This window comes from Bombina bombina, chromosome 1 (genome assembly GCF_027579735.1).
Source record: "Bombina bombina isolate aBomBom1 chromosome 1, aBomBom1.pri, whole genome shotgun sequence".
NCBI classification, from domain to species: Eukaryota; Metazoa; Chordata; class Amphibia; order Anura; family Bombinatoridae; genus Bombina; species Bombina bombina.
Genome location: NC_069499.1, coordinates 292536312 through 292558602, shown reverse-complemented (window position 1 = coordinate 292558602; position 22291 = coordinate 292536312). Strand labels below are relative to the sequence as shown.

The window sequence follows — 22291 nt, the reverse complement described above, 5'->3', positions numbered from 1 at the left end:
TACATACACATATAAACACATAAATACACATGTATATACATCTAGTAAAACAAACAAGATTGGAACAAGTGAGATTGTTGGACTGTAATTTGAGGACTTTCTGGAGATTGCATTACTTAAAGGATTGTTCTGTGTTAGTTCTCATTTTTGAACAATATTTGTCATCTGAAGTATTACACTATAATTATTTTTATCTTTCACATGTATACACATGCATACACATATATATTTAGAATATATATATATATATATATATATATATATATATATATATATATATATATATATATATATATATATATATATATATATATATATATGCCAATAATGTTTCGGTACCTAACTTTTTCAAATGGATTACATACATAGATTGTACATTTCCAAGAACAATCATACCTGATCAGTTGCACATTCATCCTTATATTATCTCCAGGGTTAAACGCCAACCTCCCTGTCAGAGAGTGCATACTGATAATGTTGCCACGCCTATCAGGTAAGCATCAAACTATACTAATTAAATCACAATTGCGCCAATGTGATGTGATTGGATGTATCTGTTTGGCCTCATGTGAAGTGTAATGCATACGACAGCAATGACGTAGATGGCATGGGAGCAATTGTGATTCGCTAAGTATAGTTTGATGCTTAACTGATGGGTGTGGCACCAGAAGCGGTGTGTGCTCTCTGACAGCAAGGTTGTCGTTTTACACTGGAGGTAATATAAGGATATGGAACTGATTAGCTATGATTGTGCTTTGAGATGTACAATCTATTTATGTAATCCCTTTGAAAAAGGTACCAGTTAGGTACCAAAACATTATGGGCCATATTACAAGTGGAGTGCTAAATATCGCTTTTATGAAAGTAATATTTGCGCTCCACTGAGTTATACCAGCGCAGGCTAATGTGCACTGGTATGACAAGCTGACAGCAATGCGAACACAAGCTCGAGTTCGCATTGCTGGGAAGGATTGCGCTCACGAGAGCATGCTTCTATAGACTTGAATGTGAGCCGTGAGACACGGCATGAGAACTAGCGCAGTGAAGGGGGTACGTTGTGCAGTAATGGCAGCAAATTGTAAATATATATGTATATGAATATATACATATATATTTATGTGGTTTTATGTGTATATACACATATTAACATATAATAAGCATATACATATACAGTATATTTACTGGGAACACACAGTTCCCATAGACCGCAATGTAAAGGCACTTTTCAGTGCCATTTTTTTTTTCTAACACCCCACTCCCGCCAGCTTTACCCCCCAAAATACTGCCTAGTGTAGTTATTTTATTAAAAAATAAAAATGCTACAATTTTTATTTTTTTAATAAAATACACTACACTGTATTTTGGGGGCATTTGGGGCATATTTATAAAATTGGCCAGAGATCTAATCTCTGGTTAATGTTATAAGTGCTACTTGTTACTGCAAGCTCATGGAAGCAATAACCAGCCACTTGTAAGTTTGCCTGTTTGTGGGTGCGCAATAAATTAGCGCTCCTCTTGTAATCTAGCCCATATGCTTTTTATCTTGAAGAATAATAGTTATGTTTTAAGGAAACTGCTTCCAGAGAGTGCGATCTGAATATGGAACTGTATTTGTGATATTGATAAACAGTGACTGTAGACTCCATTCACGTATGGAGATATATATATTTATTTATATTTTTATATATATATATATATATATATATATTTTTTTTTTTGCATATATATATATATATATATATATATATATATATATACATACATACATACATACACGTATATATATACATACATGTACACCTATATCAGAGCCCTTTCCACTATGCCATTAACTATATCCATTTTTAATCCTATTAAAACCATTTTATAATTATTTAAATTATATTTTATTTTATTAAAAAGTATATATATATATATATATATCAGTGTAATAGTTTATTTTAATATGTTTTGGATGTGTTTTTTTTAAAATTCTTTTAACTCTTAGGGGTAGATTTACTATATGTCGAGCGGACATAATTCGCTATACTGAATTATGTCCGCTCAGCATCACTAAATGCCAATAGCATACGTTGTTGGCATTTATCATTGCATAAGCAAAGGGAAATGCTTGTGCAATACCGCCCCCTGCTCACTAGCGGACATTCGGGTGCTAGCAGGGGCCGTCAATCATCCTTATTGTATTGGATCGGGATGAATTCAATCCACCACCTAAAAAACCACTGTTTTTTAACTTCCGTTTAAGGCAAGCCTAAAACAATGGGCCTCCGAAAACAGCATCCACTGCTTAATAAATGGAGCCTTTACACTTTACTTCAGGTCTCAAGTCACTCTAAATATTCTAGTGCAGTTTCGGCGTTCGTTCGAGCACGACCAATAACTTTCAACTTGTAATTTCAGTGCAAGTTAGTTGTTCACAATCTCCATTGAAAGTATAGGTTGCACTAGAGCGATGTTGGCTGCGCTAACCCTTCTCTGGTAAATGTGCAATATCAAGTCGCATGCTGAAGTTAGCACAGTCCAGCATTATTGCGTCCTACACTATCATTAGCGTGCCAATTGTAAGCTGGCCCATATTTTGAGTAAAGGAGAACAAATATTAGCTGCCAGAGTTGATTGAGAGAGCAACCACTTGCTCCATAATCAATACTTGTCTCTGTAAAGAAGCAGCAAAAGATAAAAACCAGGCAGTTGGAGTAGAAGAAGCATATCAAAATATAGCTGTAGAAACCATATTACCTTCTTTAGAATCTTTGTTTGGTCTTATAGGGCAGGTACATATAAAAAGACCAGCTTTACCACAGTACAGACATAAGTTCATACTCATATATTTAGTAGAATAAATTGGCCTTGTTATTGCTCCAATCTGCATGGTTGCTCTTGAGAAACATCATCAGAAGTATAAACAGGTATTGGAGAAGAACATATTTGAGATGGAGATAAAAGTTGTAAAGCAGATTTCTCCTGCCACCTCTCCTGAAGTCCCTTGACAATCTGTATTACCAGAGATATTTTCAAAATCAGTCGGAGGGTCCACATGGGCAAGTATCACTGACAATAAGATGAAAGTTACAAACATAATCTTGTCTAGGACTCTTTTCTTGTCGAAGAGTTCTCAAAGCCATTTGAGGATCACATGAGGATCATCATAAAGTGAACTCATAGCATTCACAAAAGAGTCCCAAATATCCAGAATACTACTGCTTCTCTGGCTTAAATAATGGGCCCACTTGAGTGGTTCTCCGTTATGCAGAGCCCTCCATTCTCTGTAACAAATTCAGTTGTGAGGCCTGCAGTTCTTGCATGGAGTGAGTCTAGGAAGTGAATTCCTAAGAGAATGTGCTAATAATGCTTGCCAACTCAGCTAGATACATCGTGACTCAGTTATTATATATAAATAATTGAGAATTACTACACCAGAGTGAGGAACTGGAGAGAGTAGCAGAAATTAAGCAATAAAGCCAAATGGGTGCGCAGAAGAGGAGTCCAGAGAACAGTTTCAAGGTCAGCAGCATAGTAAGCAGACAACAGGATAGAATGGCAAACAAATAGCAAGGTCCAGATATTAAGCCAGGGTCATAACATAGTGCACCCTTTAGTGCAGGACACACATACATTGCTTGGCATTATAAGAGTTTAGGCTAGTGATTTGGGTTAAAAATAAAGGTTTTGCCACCACAAATGTGGTACACTATATTATTCCACACAAAATCCCAAACAAATATAATGTAGCATACCAGAGTCCTTCTGAAATGTACAATAAAGTGTATTATTTTTAAGGGCTTAAAAATAGTTTAACTTAAATTAACATTTTTAATGAACTATTAAAGGCACATGAAACTCAACATTTTTCAATTTATGATTCAGATAAATCATACAATTTATAAAAAAAAGTTTTCAGTTTTCTTCTATCAAACTTTCTTCATTCTTATGGTATTCTCTGTTGAAGAGCATGCCTTTTTAGGTAGTGTGCACATCTCAAGCACTGTATTCTTGCAACACTAGTGCAAACACGTGTACACTCCTAAGCATACCTTACTGATTTTAAACAAATGATACCAAGAGGACAAAGTAAATTTGAATAGAAACAAATTGTTTTTTGTTTTAATAAATGTTGCTCTCATATTCCTTTAAATACTTCTGCTGCAGTCCTCTCTCTTTTTTCCTTATTATTCTTTATTTTACATTTTTCCAAAACTAACCTAACACCAAGATAATTTTCCCTACAGAATATTCCATCCTTCAGAGCAGAGAGGTCATTCCCATTGCTGCAATTAGCCTTCTCCCTCCTCTCCTGGTGGCTATAACTATAACTGTTGTATTTTACTTGTACCGCACCCAAAGTTTTATTTTAAGATCCAAAGACTGGCTGAAAAAAACAAATCACAATACTGAAATGGTGCTAGAAACTAGTAGAGGTGATGATTATAACTACAAACTGTCTTCTGTTATGATCACTGACCCTCATCCCAATATGAGTTCTGCATGCGCCAACACCATCAACCATAACACAGAACTTCTTCCTATTGAGTTGGATCAACGTGTTGGGAAAGGGCGGTTTGCTGAGGTCTGGAGGGCAAAGCTAAAACATGCCACATCTGGCCAGTATGAGGTTGTGGCAGTAAAGATATTCCCTTGCCAAGAATATTCCTCCTGGGTGAATGAGAGTCAGATCTATGCTGATGACAACCTGAAACATGACAATGTGTTACAGTTCATAACAGCAGAAGACCGTGGGAGCAATATGCAGAAGGAATATTGGATAATCACTGCCTATCAATTTAGGGGCAATCTCAAGGACTATCTGTCCAACCATATGTTGAGTTGGACAACTTTTTTAAAGATGGCAGGCTCTGTTGTGAGTGGTGTGGCTCACCTGCATAGTGACTTTACCCCCTATGGAACTCCAAAGATTCCTATAGCTCATAGAGACATAAAAAGCACCAACATACTTGTTAAAAACAACTATGAGTGTGTACTGTGTGACTTTGGGATTGCTTTACGACTGGATCCTTCACTTACTGCAGATGACTTTGCTAACAGTGGGCAGGTAAGAGTTATCTGGTGACTATCATACTTGCAAAGACTGTGTTTAAATTACCTAGATACCCTTTTTCACGTGAACACCTAGAACATTATTGTGTTAGGTCTGTCTTTCATTGCTTTTTTTACTCCTACAATAATGAGATAAAATACATAGCTACACAAACTTGATTTCCACAGTATCAATCTTAATAGGCTAAATATAAGGAAACTAAACTATCATTGACAAAATTAGCATCAGCTAAGAATTAGCAGATACAAACAGTGTTTTGTTATCCTTTTTTTAGTATTACAAAACGTAAATTATAGAAAAAATATTTACAGACAGTATAAAAAATTTAACTTTCCACCTTTCTACTATTAATAACATGTTCATAAGCAAAATCTTATATTTATGTCAGCATGTAAGTTATCATTCAAATGTTCCGATGCCGGTAAATTTCAAACTGAAATAACTTCCCATCCAGGAAATAAATCATTAATGACATCACACAAGGCATCATCAATGACATCATAAATCATAACAACTCTGACGTCACCTACTGTATCATCAACAGTATAACTGCTACCATGACACATCTCATAACACAAAAGACAAAAATATTAATAGTAAATGTAAATTTATATACAGTGTGAAAAAACATCTTCAACAAAATATCCACATATAGGGATCAATTCCAATCTTGCTGATCGTATTTATCTGCTGTTTTTGGTTTGCCTTATTTTTCACTGGAAAAATCCAAATCCAAACTATAACATTATAAATATTGGATCAGATATCAGAAAAGTCACTCATACAATGCATGGGCAACCTTTGAATTCGGCATAACAATCCACCATACCACATGTTATTGACTAAATATCAACATCAAATGAACTCATGGGCCTCTAGTTATCAAGCCGTCAACCGCAAATACACTGGAATTCCACAGCGTATTTGTGGCGAGGCTGATTCGCCTTAGTTATCAATGGCTAGAGACCGGCAAAAGTTGAATATAGTGACGTAAGCTACGATCCGCCGGTCTCAGTCCGACACAGATCGATTCTTACGTCACGTTTTGCAAGTTATCAAATAACTAGCAGGTACGCTCGGCACTATTCCGGCCCAGCGTACCTGGTTTTCAATCCGCCGCCCTAGAGGCGGCGGATCCCATAGGAATCAATGGGAGTCTGACAGCAGCGAGAGCTCATGTTCGCTGCTGCCCGATATCCCATTGATTTCTATGGGAAGTGTCTGCACCTAACACCCTAACATGTACCCCGAGTCTAAACACCCCTAATCTGCCCCCCCTACACCGCCGCCACCTAAATAAAGTTATTACCCCCTAAACCGCCGCTCCTGGACCCCGCCGCAACTATGATAAATATATTAACCCCTAAACCGCCGCTCCCGGACCCCACCGCCACCTACATTATACCTATTAACCCCTAATCTGCCGCCCCCTATACCGCCACCACCTATATTAAAGTTATTAACCCCTATCCTGCAGATCCCGGACCCCGCCGCAACAAAATAAATTGTTTAACCCCTAAACCGCCGCTCCCGGACCCCGCCACAACTAAATTAAATGTTTAACCCCTAAACCACTGCTCCCGGACCCCGCCGCCACCTATATTAAACTTATTAACCCCTAAACCTAAGTCTAACACTAACACCCCCCTAACTTAAATATTATTTAAATAAATCTAAATACATATTACAATTATTAATTAACGGCTAGATTTAGAGTTCTGCGGCCAAAGGGGTGCGTTAGCTACACGTGCTTTTTTTCCCCCGCACCTTTTAAATACCGCTGGTATTTAGAGCATAGAGCATATTTACCGCCACTGCAACTCTCAATACCAGCAGTGCTTACGGGCGCGGCCAGCTTCAAAAACGTGCTCGTGCACGATTCCCCCATAGGAAACAATGGGGCCGTTTGAGCTGAAAAAAAAACTAACACCTGCAAAAAAGCAGCGTTCAGCTCCTAACAAAGCCCCATTGTTTCCTATGGGGAAACACTTCCTAAATCTGCACCTAACACTCTAACATGTACCCCGAGTCTAAACACCCCTAACCTTACACTTATTAACCCCTAATCTGCTGCCCCTGCTATCGCTGACCCCTGCATTTTATTATTAACCCCTAATCTGCTGCTCCGTACACCGCCGCCGCCTAAGTTATCCCTATGTACCCCTAATCTGCTGCCCCTAACACCGCCGACCCCTATATTATATTTATTAACCCCTAATCTGCCCTCCCTAACATCGCCGACACCTAACTTCAAGTATTAACCCCTAATCTGCCGACCGGACCTCACCGCTACTCTATTACATTTATTAACCCCTAAAGCTAAGTCTAACACTAACACCCCCCTAAGTTAAATATAATTTTTATCTAACAAAATAAATTAACTCTTATTAAATAAATTATTCCTATTTAAAGCTAAATACTTACCTGTAAAATAAACCCTAATATAGCTACAATATAAATAATAATTATATTGTAGCTATTTTAGGATTAATATTTATTTTACAGGCAACTTTGTATTTATTTTAACCAGGTACAATAGCTATTAAATAGTTAATAACTATTTAATAGCTACCTAGTTAAAATAATTACAAAATTACCTGTAAAATAAATCCTAACCTAAGTTACAATTAAACCTAACACTACACTATCAATAAATTAATTAAATAAAATGCATACAATTATCTACAATTAAACCTAACACTACACTATCAATAAATTAATTACATACAAATACCTACAATTAAATACAATTAAATAAACTAACTAAAGTACAAAAAAATAAAACAAGAACTAAATTACAAAAAATAAAAAAATAATTTACAAACATTAGAAAAATATTACAACAATTTTAAGCTAATTACACCTACTCTAAGCCCCCTAATAAAATAACAAAGCCCCCCAAAATAAAAAAATGCCCTACCCTATTCTAAAATACAAATAGAAAAGCTCTTTTACCTTACCAGCCCTTAAAAGATCCTTTTGCGGGGCATGCCCCAAAGAATTCTGCTCTTTTGCCTGTAAAAAAAACATACAATACCCCCCAAACATTACAACCCACCACCCACATACCCCTAATCTAACCCAAAACCCCCTTAAATAAACCTAACACTAAGCCCCTGAAGATCTTCCTACCTTATCTTCACCATGCCGGGTATCACCGATCCATCCAGAGAAGGCTCCGAAGTCTTCATCCAAGCCCAAGCCGGGGCTGAAGAGGTCCATCATGGAGCTGAAGAGATCCATCATGGAGCTGAAGAGATCCATCATCCGGCTGAAGAGGTCCATCATCCGGCTGAAGAGGTCCATCATCCGGCTGAAGTCTTCTATCAAGCGGCATCTTCAATCTTCTTTCTTCTGGATCCATCTTCATCCCGCCGACGTGGAACATCCATCTTGGCCGACGACTTCCCGACGAATGACGGTTCCTTTAAATGACGTCATCCAAGATGGCGTCCCTCGAATTCCGATTGGCTGATAGTATTCTATCAGCCTATCGGAATTAAGGTAGGAAAATTCTGATTGGCTGATGGAATCAGCCAATCAGATTGAGCTCGCATTCTATTGGCTGTTCCAATCAGCCAATAGAATGCGAGCTCAATCTGACGTCATTTAAAGGAACCGTCATTCGTCGGGAAGTCGTCGGCCAAGATGGCTATGGATCCAGAAGAAAGAAGATTGAAGATGCCGCTTGATAGAAGACTTCAGCCCGATGATGGACCTCTTCAGCCGGATGATGGATCTCTTCAGCTCCATGATGGATCTCTTCAGCTCCATGATGGACCTCTTCAAGAAGATGATGGACCTCTTCAGCCCTCGCTTGGGCTTGGATGAAGACCTCGGAGCCTTCTCTGGACGGATCGGTAATACCCGGCGTGGTGAAGATAAGGTAGGAAGATCTTCAGGGGCTTAGTGTTAGGTTTATTTAAGGGGGGTTTGGGTTAGATTAGGAGTATGTGGGTGATGGGTTGTAATGTTGGGGGGTATTGTATGGGGGGTTTTTTTACAGGCAAAAGAGCAGAATTCTTTGGAGCATGCCCCGCAAAAGGCCCTTTTAAGGGCTGGTAAGGTAAAAGTACTTTTCTATTTGTATTTTAGAATAGGGTAGGGCATTTTTTTATTTTGGGGGGCTTTGTTATTTTATTAGGGGGCTTAGAGTAGGTGTAATTAGCTTAAAATTGTTGTAATATTTTTCTAATGTTTGTAAATTCTTTTTTTATTTTTTGTACTTTAGTTAGTTTAATTGTATTTAATTGTAGGTATTTGTATGTAATTAATTTATTGATAGTGTAGTGTTAGGTTTAATTGTAGATAATTGTAGGTATTTTTTTTAATTAATTTATTGATAGTGTAGTGTTAGGTTTTATTGTAACTTAGGTTAGGATTTATTTTACAGGTAATTTTGTAATTATTTTAACAAGGTAGCTATTAAATAGTTATTAACTATTTAATAGCTATTGTACCTGGTTAAAATAAATACAAAGTTGCCTGTAAAATAAATATAAATCCTAAAATAGCTACAATATAATTATAATTTATATTGTAGCTATATTAGGGTTTATTTTACAGGTAAGTATTTAGCTTTAAATAGGAATAATTTATTTAATAAGAGTTAATTTATTTCGTTAGATAAAAATTATATTTAACTTAGGGGGCTGTTAGTGTTAGGGTTAGACTTAGCTTTAGGGGTTAATAAATTTAGCGGTGAGGTCCGGTCGGTAGATTAGGGGAAAATACTTGAAGTTAGGTGTCGGTGATGTTAGGGAGGGCAGATTAGGGTTTAATACTATTTATTATAGGGTTATTGAGGCGGGAGTGAGGCGGATTAGGGATTAATAACTTTATTATAGAAGCGGTGAGGTCCGGACGGCAGATTAGGGGTTAATAATTGTAGGTAGGTGGCGGTGATGTTGGGGGCGGCAGATTAGGGGTTAAAAAAATTTAATAGAGTGGCGGCGATGTGGGGGGGACCTCGGTTTAGGGGTACATAGGTAGTTTATGGGTGTTAGTGTACTTTAGAGCACAGTAGTTAAGAGGTTTATGAACCAGCGTTAGCCCAGAAAGCTCTTAACTCCTGGCTTTTCTCTGCGGCTGGAGTCTTGTCGTTAGATTTCTAACGCTCACTTCAGCCAAGACTCTAAATACCAGCGTTAGAAAGATCCCATTGAAAAGATAGGATACGCAAATGGCGTAGGGGGATCTACGGTATGGAAAAGTCGTGGCTGCAAAGTGAGCATTAGACCCTTTCCTGACTGACTCTAAATACCAGCGGTAGCCCAAAACCAGCGTTAGGAGCCCCTAACGCTGGTTTTGATGGCTAATGCAGAACTCTAAATCTAGGCGTAAATTATTCCTATTTAAAACTAAATACTTACCTGTAAAAAAAAAATGAAAAAAAATACAACATAACTAATAATTATATTGTAGCTATTTTAGGATTTATTTTTATTTTACAGGCAACTTTGTATTTATTTTAACTAGGTACAATAGCTATTAAATAGTTATTAACTATTTAATAGCTACCTAGTTAAAATAACTACAAAATTACCTGTAAAATAAATCCTAACCTAAGTTACAAATACACCTAACACTACACTATCATTAAATTAATTTAAAAAATTAACTACAATTACCTAAAATTAAATACAATTAAATAAACTAAACTATATTACAAAACCCCCCACTAAATTACAGAAAATGAAAAAAATTACAAGAACTTTAAGATAATTACACCTAATCTAAGCCCCCTAATAAAATAAAAAAAGTCCCCCAAAATAATAAAATGCCCTACCCTATACTAAATTACAAAGTAATCAGCTCTTTTACCAGCCCTTAAAATGGCTTTTTGCAGGGCATTGCCCCAAAGTAATCAGCTCTTTTACCTGTAAAAATAAAATACACCCCCCCAACATTACAACCCACACACCCCTACTCTAAAACCCACCCAAACCCCCCTTAAAAAAACCTAACACTAACCCCCTGAAGATCACCCTACCTTGAGCCGGGCCGAATTCTTCATCCAAGTGGGGCAGAAGAGGTCCTCCATCCGGCTTAAGTCTTCATCCAAGCGGCGTCTTCTATCTTCAATAATCCGGAGCGGAGCGATCTTCTTCCAACGACGTCCTAACACCGAATGCCTAATCCTTTAAATGACGTCATCCAAGATGGCGTCCATCGAATTCCGATTGGCCGATAGGATTCTATCAGCTAATCGGAATTAAGGTAGGAAAAATCCGATTGGTTGATTTAATCAGCCAATCGGATTGAAGTACAATCCGATTGGCTGATTGGATCAGCCAATAGAATGCGAGGTCAATTCTATTGGCTGATCCAATCAGCCAATCGGATTGTATTTCGATCAGATTGGCTGATTAAATCAACCAATCTGATTTTTCCTAGCTTAATTCCGATTGGTTGATAGAATCCTATCAGGCAATCGGAATTTGAGGGACGCCATCTTGGATGACGTCATTTAAAGGACCAGGCATTCTGTGTTAGGATGTCGTTGGAAGAAGATTGCTCCGCGTCGGCTGGATGGAAGATGGCTCCGCTTCTGATGATTGAAGATAGAAGATGCCGCTTGGATGAAGACTTCGGCCGGATGGAGGACCTCTTCTGCCCCGCTTGGATGAAGAATTCGGCCAGTCTGGGTGAACACGGCTCAAGGTAGGATGATCTTCAGGGGGTTAGTGTTAGGTTTTTTAAGGGGGGTTTTGTGGGTTTTAGAGTAGGGGTGTGTGGGTGGTGGGTTGTAATGTTGGGGGGGTTGTATTTTTTTTTACAGGTAAAAGCTGATTACTTTGGGGCAATGCCTTGCAAAAAGCCCTTTTAAGGGCTGGTAAAAGAGCTGAATACTTTGTAATTTAGTATAGGGTAGGGCATTTTATTTTAGTAGGGGGCTTAGATTAGGTGTAATTAGTTAAAAGTTCTTGTCATTTTTTTTATTTTATGTTATTTAGTGTTTGTTTTTTTGTACTATAGTTTATTTAATTGTATTTAATTTTAGGTAATTGTAGTTCATTTTTTAAATTAATTTAATGATAGTGTAGTGTTAGGTGTATTTGTAACTTAGGTTAGGATTTATTTTACAGGTAAATTTGTCTTTATTTTAACTAGGTAGCTATTAAATAGTTAATAACTATTTAATAACTATTGTACCTAGTTAAAATAAATACAAAGTTGCCTGTAAAATAAAAATAAATCCTAAAATAGCTACAATGTAATTATTAGTTATATTGTAGCTATTTTAGGGTTTATTTTACCGGTAAGTATTTAGTTTTAAATAGGAATAATTTAGTTAATAATTGTAATATGTATTTAGATTTATTTAAATAATATTTAAGTTAGGGGGGTGTTAGTGTTAGACTTAGGTTTAGGGGTTAATAAGTTTAATATAGGTGGCGGCGGGGTCCGTGAGCGGCGCTTTAGGGGTTAAACATTTAATTTAGTTGCGGCGGGTCCGGGAGCGGTGGTTTAGGGGTTAAACAATTTATTTAGTTGCAGCGGGGTCCGGGATCCGCAGGATAGGGGTTAATAACTTTATGTAGGTGGCAGCAGTATAGGGGGCGGCAGATTAGGGGTTAATAGGTATAATGTAGGTGGCTTTTTGGCGGTTTATGGGTTAATATATTTATTATAGTTGCGGCGGGGTCCAGGAGCGGCGGTTTAGGGGGTAATAACTTTATTTAGGTGTGGGGGGCTCCGGGAGCGGCAGTTTAGGGTTTAATACATATAATGTAGGTGGCGGCGGGGTCCAGGAGCGGCAGTTTAGGGGGTAATAACTTTATATAGGTGCGGGGGGGCCCTGGGAGCGGGGGTTTAGGGGTTAATACATATAATGTAGGTGGCGGCGGGGTCCAGGAGCGGCGGTTTAGGGGTTAATACATATAATGTAGGTATTAACCCCTAGGTATAATTTAGGTATAATTTTAGATGTAAAGTATATATCCGTATATAGTCTAGATTCATTTAACTTATATACATCACTATTGTATAGTCCATAGGTACTGGGTGGCTATAAATTTACATATGTATATGTATTTAACAGACATATACATGATATCTTATATAGCTAACAAAATCTATTGTGATAAATGAAAATAATGGCAGCAACATCTAGACATTACATACTCACATTTCTGTGATAGTAAGTTACAGAAATTTCATCTTTTTAAATGTGATTTGTGTCTGGAATCCCATCTTCATGATCTGGATTTAGCCATTTGCTTTTCCTTCTTATTTATTGATAACTGAGATAAGTTGTTTGAGTTTTTACAGTAAGCAGAAGTCCTGAAAATTGGCCTTTAAAAAACCTTGATTTACAATATCTAGAACTCAGTGGTGCCATATTCTTACAGTGATAGATATTTCGCAAAGACAAACCTCTGTACAGTGACTTTGGAACTTTATATGATAAAACTGGTCACTTAGCATATTCATGATTAACAATATGAGAACTGTCAAAATCCTGTTATTGAGGATAAGAGGCCAATTTAACAAAGGTCTTGCGGACCTGATCCGACAGTGCGGATCAGGTCTGCAAGACCTCGCTGAATGCGGAAAGCAATACGCTCTCCGTATTCAGCATTGCACCAGCAGCATGCACTGTTGTTCTTGATTTCAGATGCAAATCTCACCAAAACAGAAAAACAAAGTTTTCTTAATTAATACAAATATTTTTTAAAAATACTATAAAAAAATAAAAAAATGTAACAAACATGCCAGTATATCCATCTTGTCCTTATAGAAATGGCATTCAGATTGTTTAACACTTATCAGAAACACAACTCCAATTGCAACATACACAAACATAATCAATTAACCCCATTAACCCATTTCGGTTTAGGGTGACCGACAGACATTAGGTTAGATTACAAGTAGCACTCTAACTGTAGCATGAAAGTGATATTGGTTTTTTTTTTTTGCTTTTTGTGCGTAACGGAAATAGGGCGCATTAGCTAGAGGGCAATGAAGGTTTACATTAGTGCAACTTTAGAGCTCACATAAAGGGTAGGGGAAGAAAAAAACTTGCACTAAGCACAACATAAACAGTTACACTCATATTAACACTGATAAAACTCTGATAAAAATAATTTTAAAAAATAATTAAAAAAAAGGGCTCAAATATAGATGGTATAAGGTGTTAGAAATAAAAAAGAGTTGCAAAGGGATTTACCATATATACAGGGCTTGCATTTCCATAAAGTCGACAAGGCCACAAATAAGGAGGCCCGAGGCAGCAACAACATAGGGTGATTTCTTTTTTTTTTTATTTCTGAATTTCTTGGCTAGTTTAAAGGGATACTAAATCCACAATTTTTCTTTTATGATTCAGATAGAGCATGCAATGTTGAGCAACTTTCTAATTTACTCCTATTATCAATTTTTCTCTTTCTATCTTTATTTTAAAAATCAGGAATTTAAAGCTTAGGAGACGTCCCATTTTAGGTTCAGCACCCTGGATAGCACTTGCTTATTAGTGACTACATTCAGCCAACCAATAAGCAAGCGTAACCCAGGTTTCTGAACCAAAAATGGGCCGGCTCCTAAGCTTTAGGTCCCGCTTTTAAAATAAAGATAGCAAGAGAATGAAGAAAAATTGCTAATTTGAGTCAATTAGAATGTTGCTGAAAATTGCATGCTGTATCTGAATCATTAAAGAAAACATTTGGATTTAGTATCCCTTTAATTTAAATTGGGCAGGCATTGCAGTGCACTCCTCCGCTGGCTCCCCTACCCCATGCTGAAATACTCCCACCCTATCCCATTCCAGTTCAGCGTGGTGACGTTCCTTAGTTCACAGTAAGTAGTAGTAAGAGGGAGGAGGAGGCGGAGCAACTGCAGGAAGAGAGGGAAGAGCAGCAAGAGTGCTCGAGTCCTGTTGGGTAAGTACTATTACTAGACAGTCACTCCAGCTTTTGTTTTGCACATAATATATAGCCCCTGAGTATATAGCAGCCAACATGAATGTTTTTTTTTGTTTTGTTTTTTACAGGGGAGTGACTAAACTCATTTTGTCAGTGTATGAATTATCCCACCCCCTCCTGGAAGTATAATGGAAAAAAGGCTTCTATTTCACATTGAAATGTGCCCACGCACATTTTAATTTTGACCTTTCTATCCCTTAAACATAGAATATTCATTTAAACTCTATAGCCATAAGAATTATTTGCAGGATAATCATTTTAAAAATAAACCTGGTAAAAAAAAGTCTATCAAATGATTTATTAAATTGGCTGGTTGCCTCTTTTTATTTAGGGGATTTTAGCACCCTGTGGGATAAACGTACTAAAGGCAGCTAGATAATGAAATGATAGGAAAATCATTTAATTTGTTCAGCTTATTTTCACAATAATTTGTTAGCAATACAAAAAGCATAATTTATGTAAGAACTTACCTGATAAATTCATTTCTTTTATATTGGCAAGAGCCCATGAGCTAGTGACGTATGGGATATACAATCCTACCAGGGGGGCAAAGTTTCCTAAACCTCAAAATGCCTATAAATACACCCCCCACCACACCCACAATTCAGTTTAATGAATAGCCAAGTAGTGGGGTGATAAAATAAGGAGTAAAAAAGCATACAAAAAGAGGAACTGAAAATAAAATTGTGCTTTTTATATAAAAATCATAACCACCATAAAAAGGGTGGTTATGGGATAGAAATACCCAAGATGTGGGAGACCACAGAAGAGTCACTAGAAAGGGAGGGATAAAATAAAAACAGCTATTTCCGCCGAAAAAAGTAAATCCACAAAAAAAATAAGTCTTTCTTATAAATTTCACATAAATTTATAAATTTCAAGAAAAAAACTTAAATCATAAGCAGAAAAATCAAACTGAGACAGCTGCCTGAAGAACTTTTCTACCAAAGACTGCTTCAGAAGAAGCAAATACATAAAAAATTTAAAATTTTGTAAATATATGCAAAGAAGACCAAGTTGCTGCTTTGCAAATCTGATCAACAGAAGCTTCATTCTTAAAAGCCCAAGAAGTGGCGACTGATCTAGTAGAATGAGCTGTAATTCTCTGAGGCGGAGACTGTCTCGCCTCTAAATAAGCCTTGTGAATCAAAAGCTTTAACCAAGATGCCAAAGAAATGGCAGAGGATTTCTGACCTTTCCTAGGACCAGAAAAAACAACAAATAGACTAGAAGTCTTCCTGAAATCTTTAGTAGCTTTGACATAATATTTCAAAGCTCTTACAATGTCTAAAGAATGCAAAGATCTTTCAAGAATATTCTTGGGATTTGGACACAAGGAAGGAACAACAATTTTCTCTACTAATGTTGTTAGAATTTACAACCTTAGGAAGAAATTTAAACGAAGTCCGCAAAACAGCCTTATCCTAATGGAAAATCAGAAAAGGAGACTCACAAGAGAGAGCAGACAATTCAGAAACTCTTCTAGCTGAAGAGATAGCCAAAGGAAATAACACTTTCCAAGAAAGTAGTTTAATATCCAAAGAATGCATAGGCTCAAAAAGAGGAGCCTGCAAAGCCTTCAAAACCAAATTAAGACTCCAAGGAGGAGAGATTGATTTAACAACAGGCTTGATACGGACCAAAGCCCAAACAAAACAGTGAATATCAAGAAGTTTAGCAATCTTTCTATGAAATAAAACAGAAAGAGCAGAGATTTGTCCCTTCAAGGTACTTGCAGACAAACCTTTATCAAAACCATCCTGAAGAAACTGTAAAATTCTAGGAATCCTAAAAGAATGCCATGAGAATTTATGAGAAAAACACCATAAAATATAGGTTTTCCAAACCCGATAATAAATCTTCCTTGAAACAGACTTACAAAGCCTGTAGCATAGTATTAATCACTAAGACCTAGATTTGGAGTTTGGCGTTAGCCGTGAAAACCAGCGTTAGAGGCTACTAACGCTGGTTTTAGGCTACCGCCGGTATTTGGAGTCACTCAAAATAGGGTCTAACGCTCACTTTTCATCCGCGACTTTTCCATACCGCAGATCCCCTTACGTCAATTGCGTATCCTATCTTTTCAATGGGATCTTTCTAACTCCGGTATTTAGAGTCGTTTCTGAAGTGAGCGTTAGACATCTAACGACAAAACTCCAGCCGCAGGAAAAAAGTCAGTAGTTAAGAGCTTTCTGGGCTAACGCCGGTTTATAAAGCTCTTAACTACTGTACTCTAAAGTACACTAACACCCATAAACTACCTATGTACCCCTAAACCGAGGTCCCCCCACATCGCCGACACTCGAATAATTTTTTTTAACCCCTAATCTGCCGACCGCCACCTACGTTATCCTTATGTAACCCTAATCTGCTGCCCCTAACACCGCCGACCCCTGTATTATATTTATTAACCCCTAACCTGCCCCCCACAACATCGCCTCCACCTACCTACACTTATTAACCCCTAATCTGCCGACCGCAAAGCGCCGCCACCTACGTTATCCTTATGTACCCCTAATCTGCTGCCCCTAACACTGCCGACCCCTATATTATATTTATTAACCCCTAATCTGCCCCCCTAAACGTCGCCTCCACCTGCCTACACTTATTAACCCCTAATCTGCCGACCGGACCTGAGCGCTACTATAATAAAGTTATTAACCCCTAATCCGCCTCACTAACCCTATAATAAATAGTATTAACCCCTAATCTGCCCTCCCTAACATCGCCGACACCTAACTTCAATTATTAACCCCTAATCTGCCGACCGGAGCTCACCGCTATTATAATAAATGTATTAACCCCTAAAGCTAAGTCTAACCCTAACACTAACACCCCCCTAAGTTAAATATAATTTAAATCTAACGAAATTAATTAACTCTTATTAAATAAATTATTCCTATTTAAAGCTAAATACTTACCTGTAAAATAAATCCTAATATAGCTACAATATAAATTATAATTATATTATAGCTATTTTAGGATTTATATTTATTTTACAGGTAACTTTGTATTTATTTTAACCAGGTACAATAGCTATTAAATAGTTAAGAACTATTTAATAGCTAAAATAGTTAAAATAATTACAAATTTACCTGTAAAAGAAATCCTAACCTAAGTTACAATTAAACCTAACACTAGACTATCAATAAATTAATTAAATAAACTACCTACAATTATCTACAATTAACCTAACACTACACTATCAATAAATTAATTAAATACAATTGCTTCAAATAAATACAATTAAATAAACTAGCTAAAGTACAAAAAATAAAAAAGAACTAAGTTACAAAAAATAAAAAAATATTTACAAACATAAGAAAAATATTACAACAATTTTAAACTAATTACACCTACTCTAAGCCCCCTAATAAAATAACAAAGCCCCCCAAAATAAAAAAATGCCCTACCCTATTCTAAATTACTAAAGTTCAAAGCTCTTTTACATTACCAGCCCTGAACAGGGCCCTTTGCGGGGCATGCCCCAAGAAATACAGCTCTTTTGCCTGTAAAAAAAAACATACAATACCCAAGCCCCCCAACATTACAACCCACCACCCACATACCCCTAATCTAACCCAAACCCCCCTTAAATAAACCTAACACTAAGCCCCTGAAGATCATCCTACCTTGTCTTCACCTCACCGGGTATCACACCGATCCGTCCAGAAGAGCTCCTCCGATGTCCTGATCCAAGCCCAAGCGGGGGGCTGAAGAGGTCCATGATCCGGCTGAAGTCTTCATCCAAGCGGGGCAGAAGAGGTCTTCCATCCGATTGAAGTCTTCATCCAAGCGGCATCCATCCGGAGCGAAACGGCAGCATCCTGAAGACCTCCACCGCGGAACATCCATCCTGGCCGACGACTGAACGACAAATGACGGTTCCTTTAAATGACGTCATCCAAGATGGCGTCCCTCGAATTCCGATTGGCTGATAGGATTCTATCAGCCAATCAGAATTAAGGAAGGAATATTCTGATTGGCTGATGGAATCAGCCAATCAGAATCAAGTTCAATCCGATTGGCTGATCCGATCAGCCAATCAGATTGAGCTCGCATTCTATTGGCTGTTCCGATCAGCCAATAGAATGCAAGCTCAATCTGATTATATTATAGTAGCGCTCAGGTCCGCTCGGCAGATTAGGGGTTAATAAGTGTAGGCAGGTGGAGGCGACGTTGTGGGGGGCAGATTAGGGGTTAATAAATATAATATAGGGGTTGGCGATGTTAGGGCAGCAGATTAGGGGTACATAAGGATAATGTAAGTAGCGGCGGTTTACGGAGCAGCAGATTAGGGGTTAATAATAATAATATGCAGGGGGCGGCAGATTAGGTGTTAATAAGTGTAAGGTTAGGGGTGTTTAGACTCGGGGTACATGTTAGAGTGTTAAGTGCAGACGTAGGAAGGGTTACCGCATAGCAAACAATGGTGCTGCGTTAGGAGCTGAACGCGGCTTTTTTGCAGGTGTTTGGTTTTTTTCAGCTCAAACAGCCCCATTGTTTTCTATGGGGGAATCGTGCACGAGCACGTTTTTGAGGCTGGCCGCGTCCGTAAGCAACTCTGGTATCGAGAGTTGAAGCTGCGTTAAAAATGCTCTACGCTCCTTTTTTGGAGCCTAACGCAGCCTTTATGTGGTTTCTCAATACCAGAGTTATTTTTATGGTGCGGCCAGAAAAAAGCCGGCGTTAGTTTTTCGGGTCGTTACCGACAAAACTCCAAATCTAGCCGTAAGTCTGAGAAACCTCTATGATTAAGTACTAAGCGTTCAATTTCCATACCTTCAAATTTAGCGATTTGAGATCCTGATGGAAAAACAGCCATTGAGACAGAAGGACGTGCATTAACGGAAGTGGCCAAGGTTGGCAACTGGACATCTGGACAAGATCCACATATCAAAACCTGTGAGGCCATGCTGGTGCTATCAGAAACACATGCGAATGTACCAATATGATCTTGGAGATCACCCTTGGAAGAAGAACTAGAGGCAGAAAAATGTAAGCAGGTTGGTAAAACCAAGGAACTGCTAACGCATCCACCATCTCTGCCTGAGGATCCCTGGACCTGGAAAGGTACCTGGGAAGCTTCTTGTTTAGATGGGAAGCCATCAGATCTATTTCGGGGAGACCCCACATCTGTACAATCTGACAAATTACATCTGGATGGAGAGACCACTCTCCTGGATGATAAAGACTGACGACTGAGATAATCCGCTTACCAATTGTCTACACCTGCGATATGTATCACAGAAATTAGACAGGAGTTGGATTCCGCCCAAGAAAGTATCCAAGATACTTCTTTCATCGCTAAAGGACTGCGAGTCCCCCCATTGATGATTGATATATGCCACAGTTGTGATATTGTCTGTCTGAAACAAATGAATAATTCTCTCTTTAATAGAGGCCAAGCCTGAAGAGCCCCGAAAATAGCACAGTGTTCTAAAATATTGATTGGTAACCTCGCCTCTTGAGGATTCCAAACTCCTTGTTGCTGTCAGAGACCCCCAGACAGCTCCCCAACCTGTGAGACTTGCATCTGTTGAAATCACAGTCCAGGCAGGACGAACAAATGAGGTCCCTTAAATAATCCAATGATTTACTAACCACCAGGACAGAGATAGTTGAATGTTGGGATTTAAGTATATCAACTGTGATATCCGAGTATAATCCCTGCACTATTGATTCAGCATGTAAAGCTGCAGAGGTCTCATATGAAAACGAGCAAAGGGGATCGCGCCCGATACTGCAGTCATGAGACCTAGAACTTCCATGCACATAGCCACTGAAGGGAATGATCGAGACTGAAGGTTTTGACCGGCAGAAACTAATTTTATTCGTCTCTTGTCTGTTAAAGACAGAGTCATGGACACTGAATCTATCTGGAAACCTAAAAAGGTGACCCTTGTCTGAGGAATCAAGAAACTCTGGAAAATTGATCCTCCAGTCATGTCTTTGAAGAAACAACACAAGTTGATTCATGTGAGATTCTGCTAAATGAAAAGATTGAGCCAGTGCCAAGATATTTTCCAAATAAGGAAATACCCTGACTCTCTGATTACAGATAGAAGGGCACCTAGAACTTTGGAAAAGATTCTTGGAGCTGTCGCTAGGCCAAATGGAAGAGCGACAAATTGGTAATGCTTGTCTAGAAAAGAGAATCTCAGAAACCGATAGTGGTCTGGATGAATCGGAATATGAAGATACGCATCCTGTAAGTCTATTGAGGAGGACATGTAATGACCTTGCTGAACAAAAGGCAGCATAGTCCTTATAGTCACCATCTTGAAAGTTGTGACTCTTACAAAATTATTCAAAAACTTCACATCCAGAATTGGTCTGAAAGAAATTTCCTTCTTCGGGACAATGAATAGATTTGAATAAAAACCCAGACCCTTTTCCAGAATTGGAACTGGTACAATCACTCCTGAAAGCTCCAGATCTGAAACACACTTCAGAAAAGCCTGAGCTTTCACAGGATTTGTTGGAACGTGAGAAAGAAAAATCTTCTCACAAGAGGTCTTATTCTGAAACCTATTCGATACCCCTGAGAGACAACATTCTGAATGCAATTATTCTGATTAGAACCTGCCCTAACATCTTGAAATAATTTCAATCTGCCCCCCACCAGCAGAACTGGATCGAGGGCCACACCTTCATGCAGTCTTGGGCGCTGGCTTTGTTTTTTTGTAAGGCTTGGATTTATTCCAACTCGAGGATGGCTTCCAATTGGAACCAGAGTCTTAAGGGGAAGGAGTGGTTTACTGTTCTCTTTTCTCACAAAAGGAACAAAACCGATTAGAAGCTTTAGATTTGCCTTAAGACTTTTTATCTTGAGGCAAAAAACTCCCTTCCCCCCAGTAATAGTGGAAATAATAGAATCCAACTGGGAACAAAACAAATTATTACCCTGGAATGATAGAGATAGTAACCTAGATTTAGATACCATGTCAGCATTCCATGATTTAAGCCATAAAGCTCTTCTACCTAAAATAGCCAAAGACATAGATTTAACATTCATCTTGATGATATCAAAAATAGCATCACAGATAAAATGATTAACATGTTGAAGCAAATGAACAATGCTATGCAAATCAGAGTCTTTTTCCCGTTGTGCTAAGCTATCCAACCAAAAGTTGATGCAGCTGCAACATCAGCCATAGAAATGGCAGGTCTGAGCATATAGCCAGAATGGAAATAAGCTTTCCTTAGATAAGGTGTAATCTTCCTATTTAAAGGATCCTTAAAATAAGTACTATCTTCCATAGGTATAGTAGTACATTTAGCAAGAGTAGAAATAGCCCCATCAACCTTA

General features: G+C 38.0%; 1 protein-coding gene across 1 annotated transcript in view; it reads left to right on the top strand.

Moving 5' to 3' along the window:
* LOC128637395 (TGF-beta receptor type-2-like) overlaps positions 1 to 22291 on the top strand; it is a 102537-nt gene that overhangs the window by 46444 nt on the left and 33802 nt on the right. Inside the window, exon 4 of the mRNA XM_053689788.1 lies at positions 4230 to 5050. Within this exon, the coding sequence (XP_053545763.1) occupies positions 4230 to 5050 (821 nt within the window). The remainder of the gene's footprint in view (positions 1 to 4229; positions 5051 to 22291) is intronic.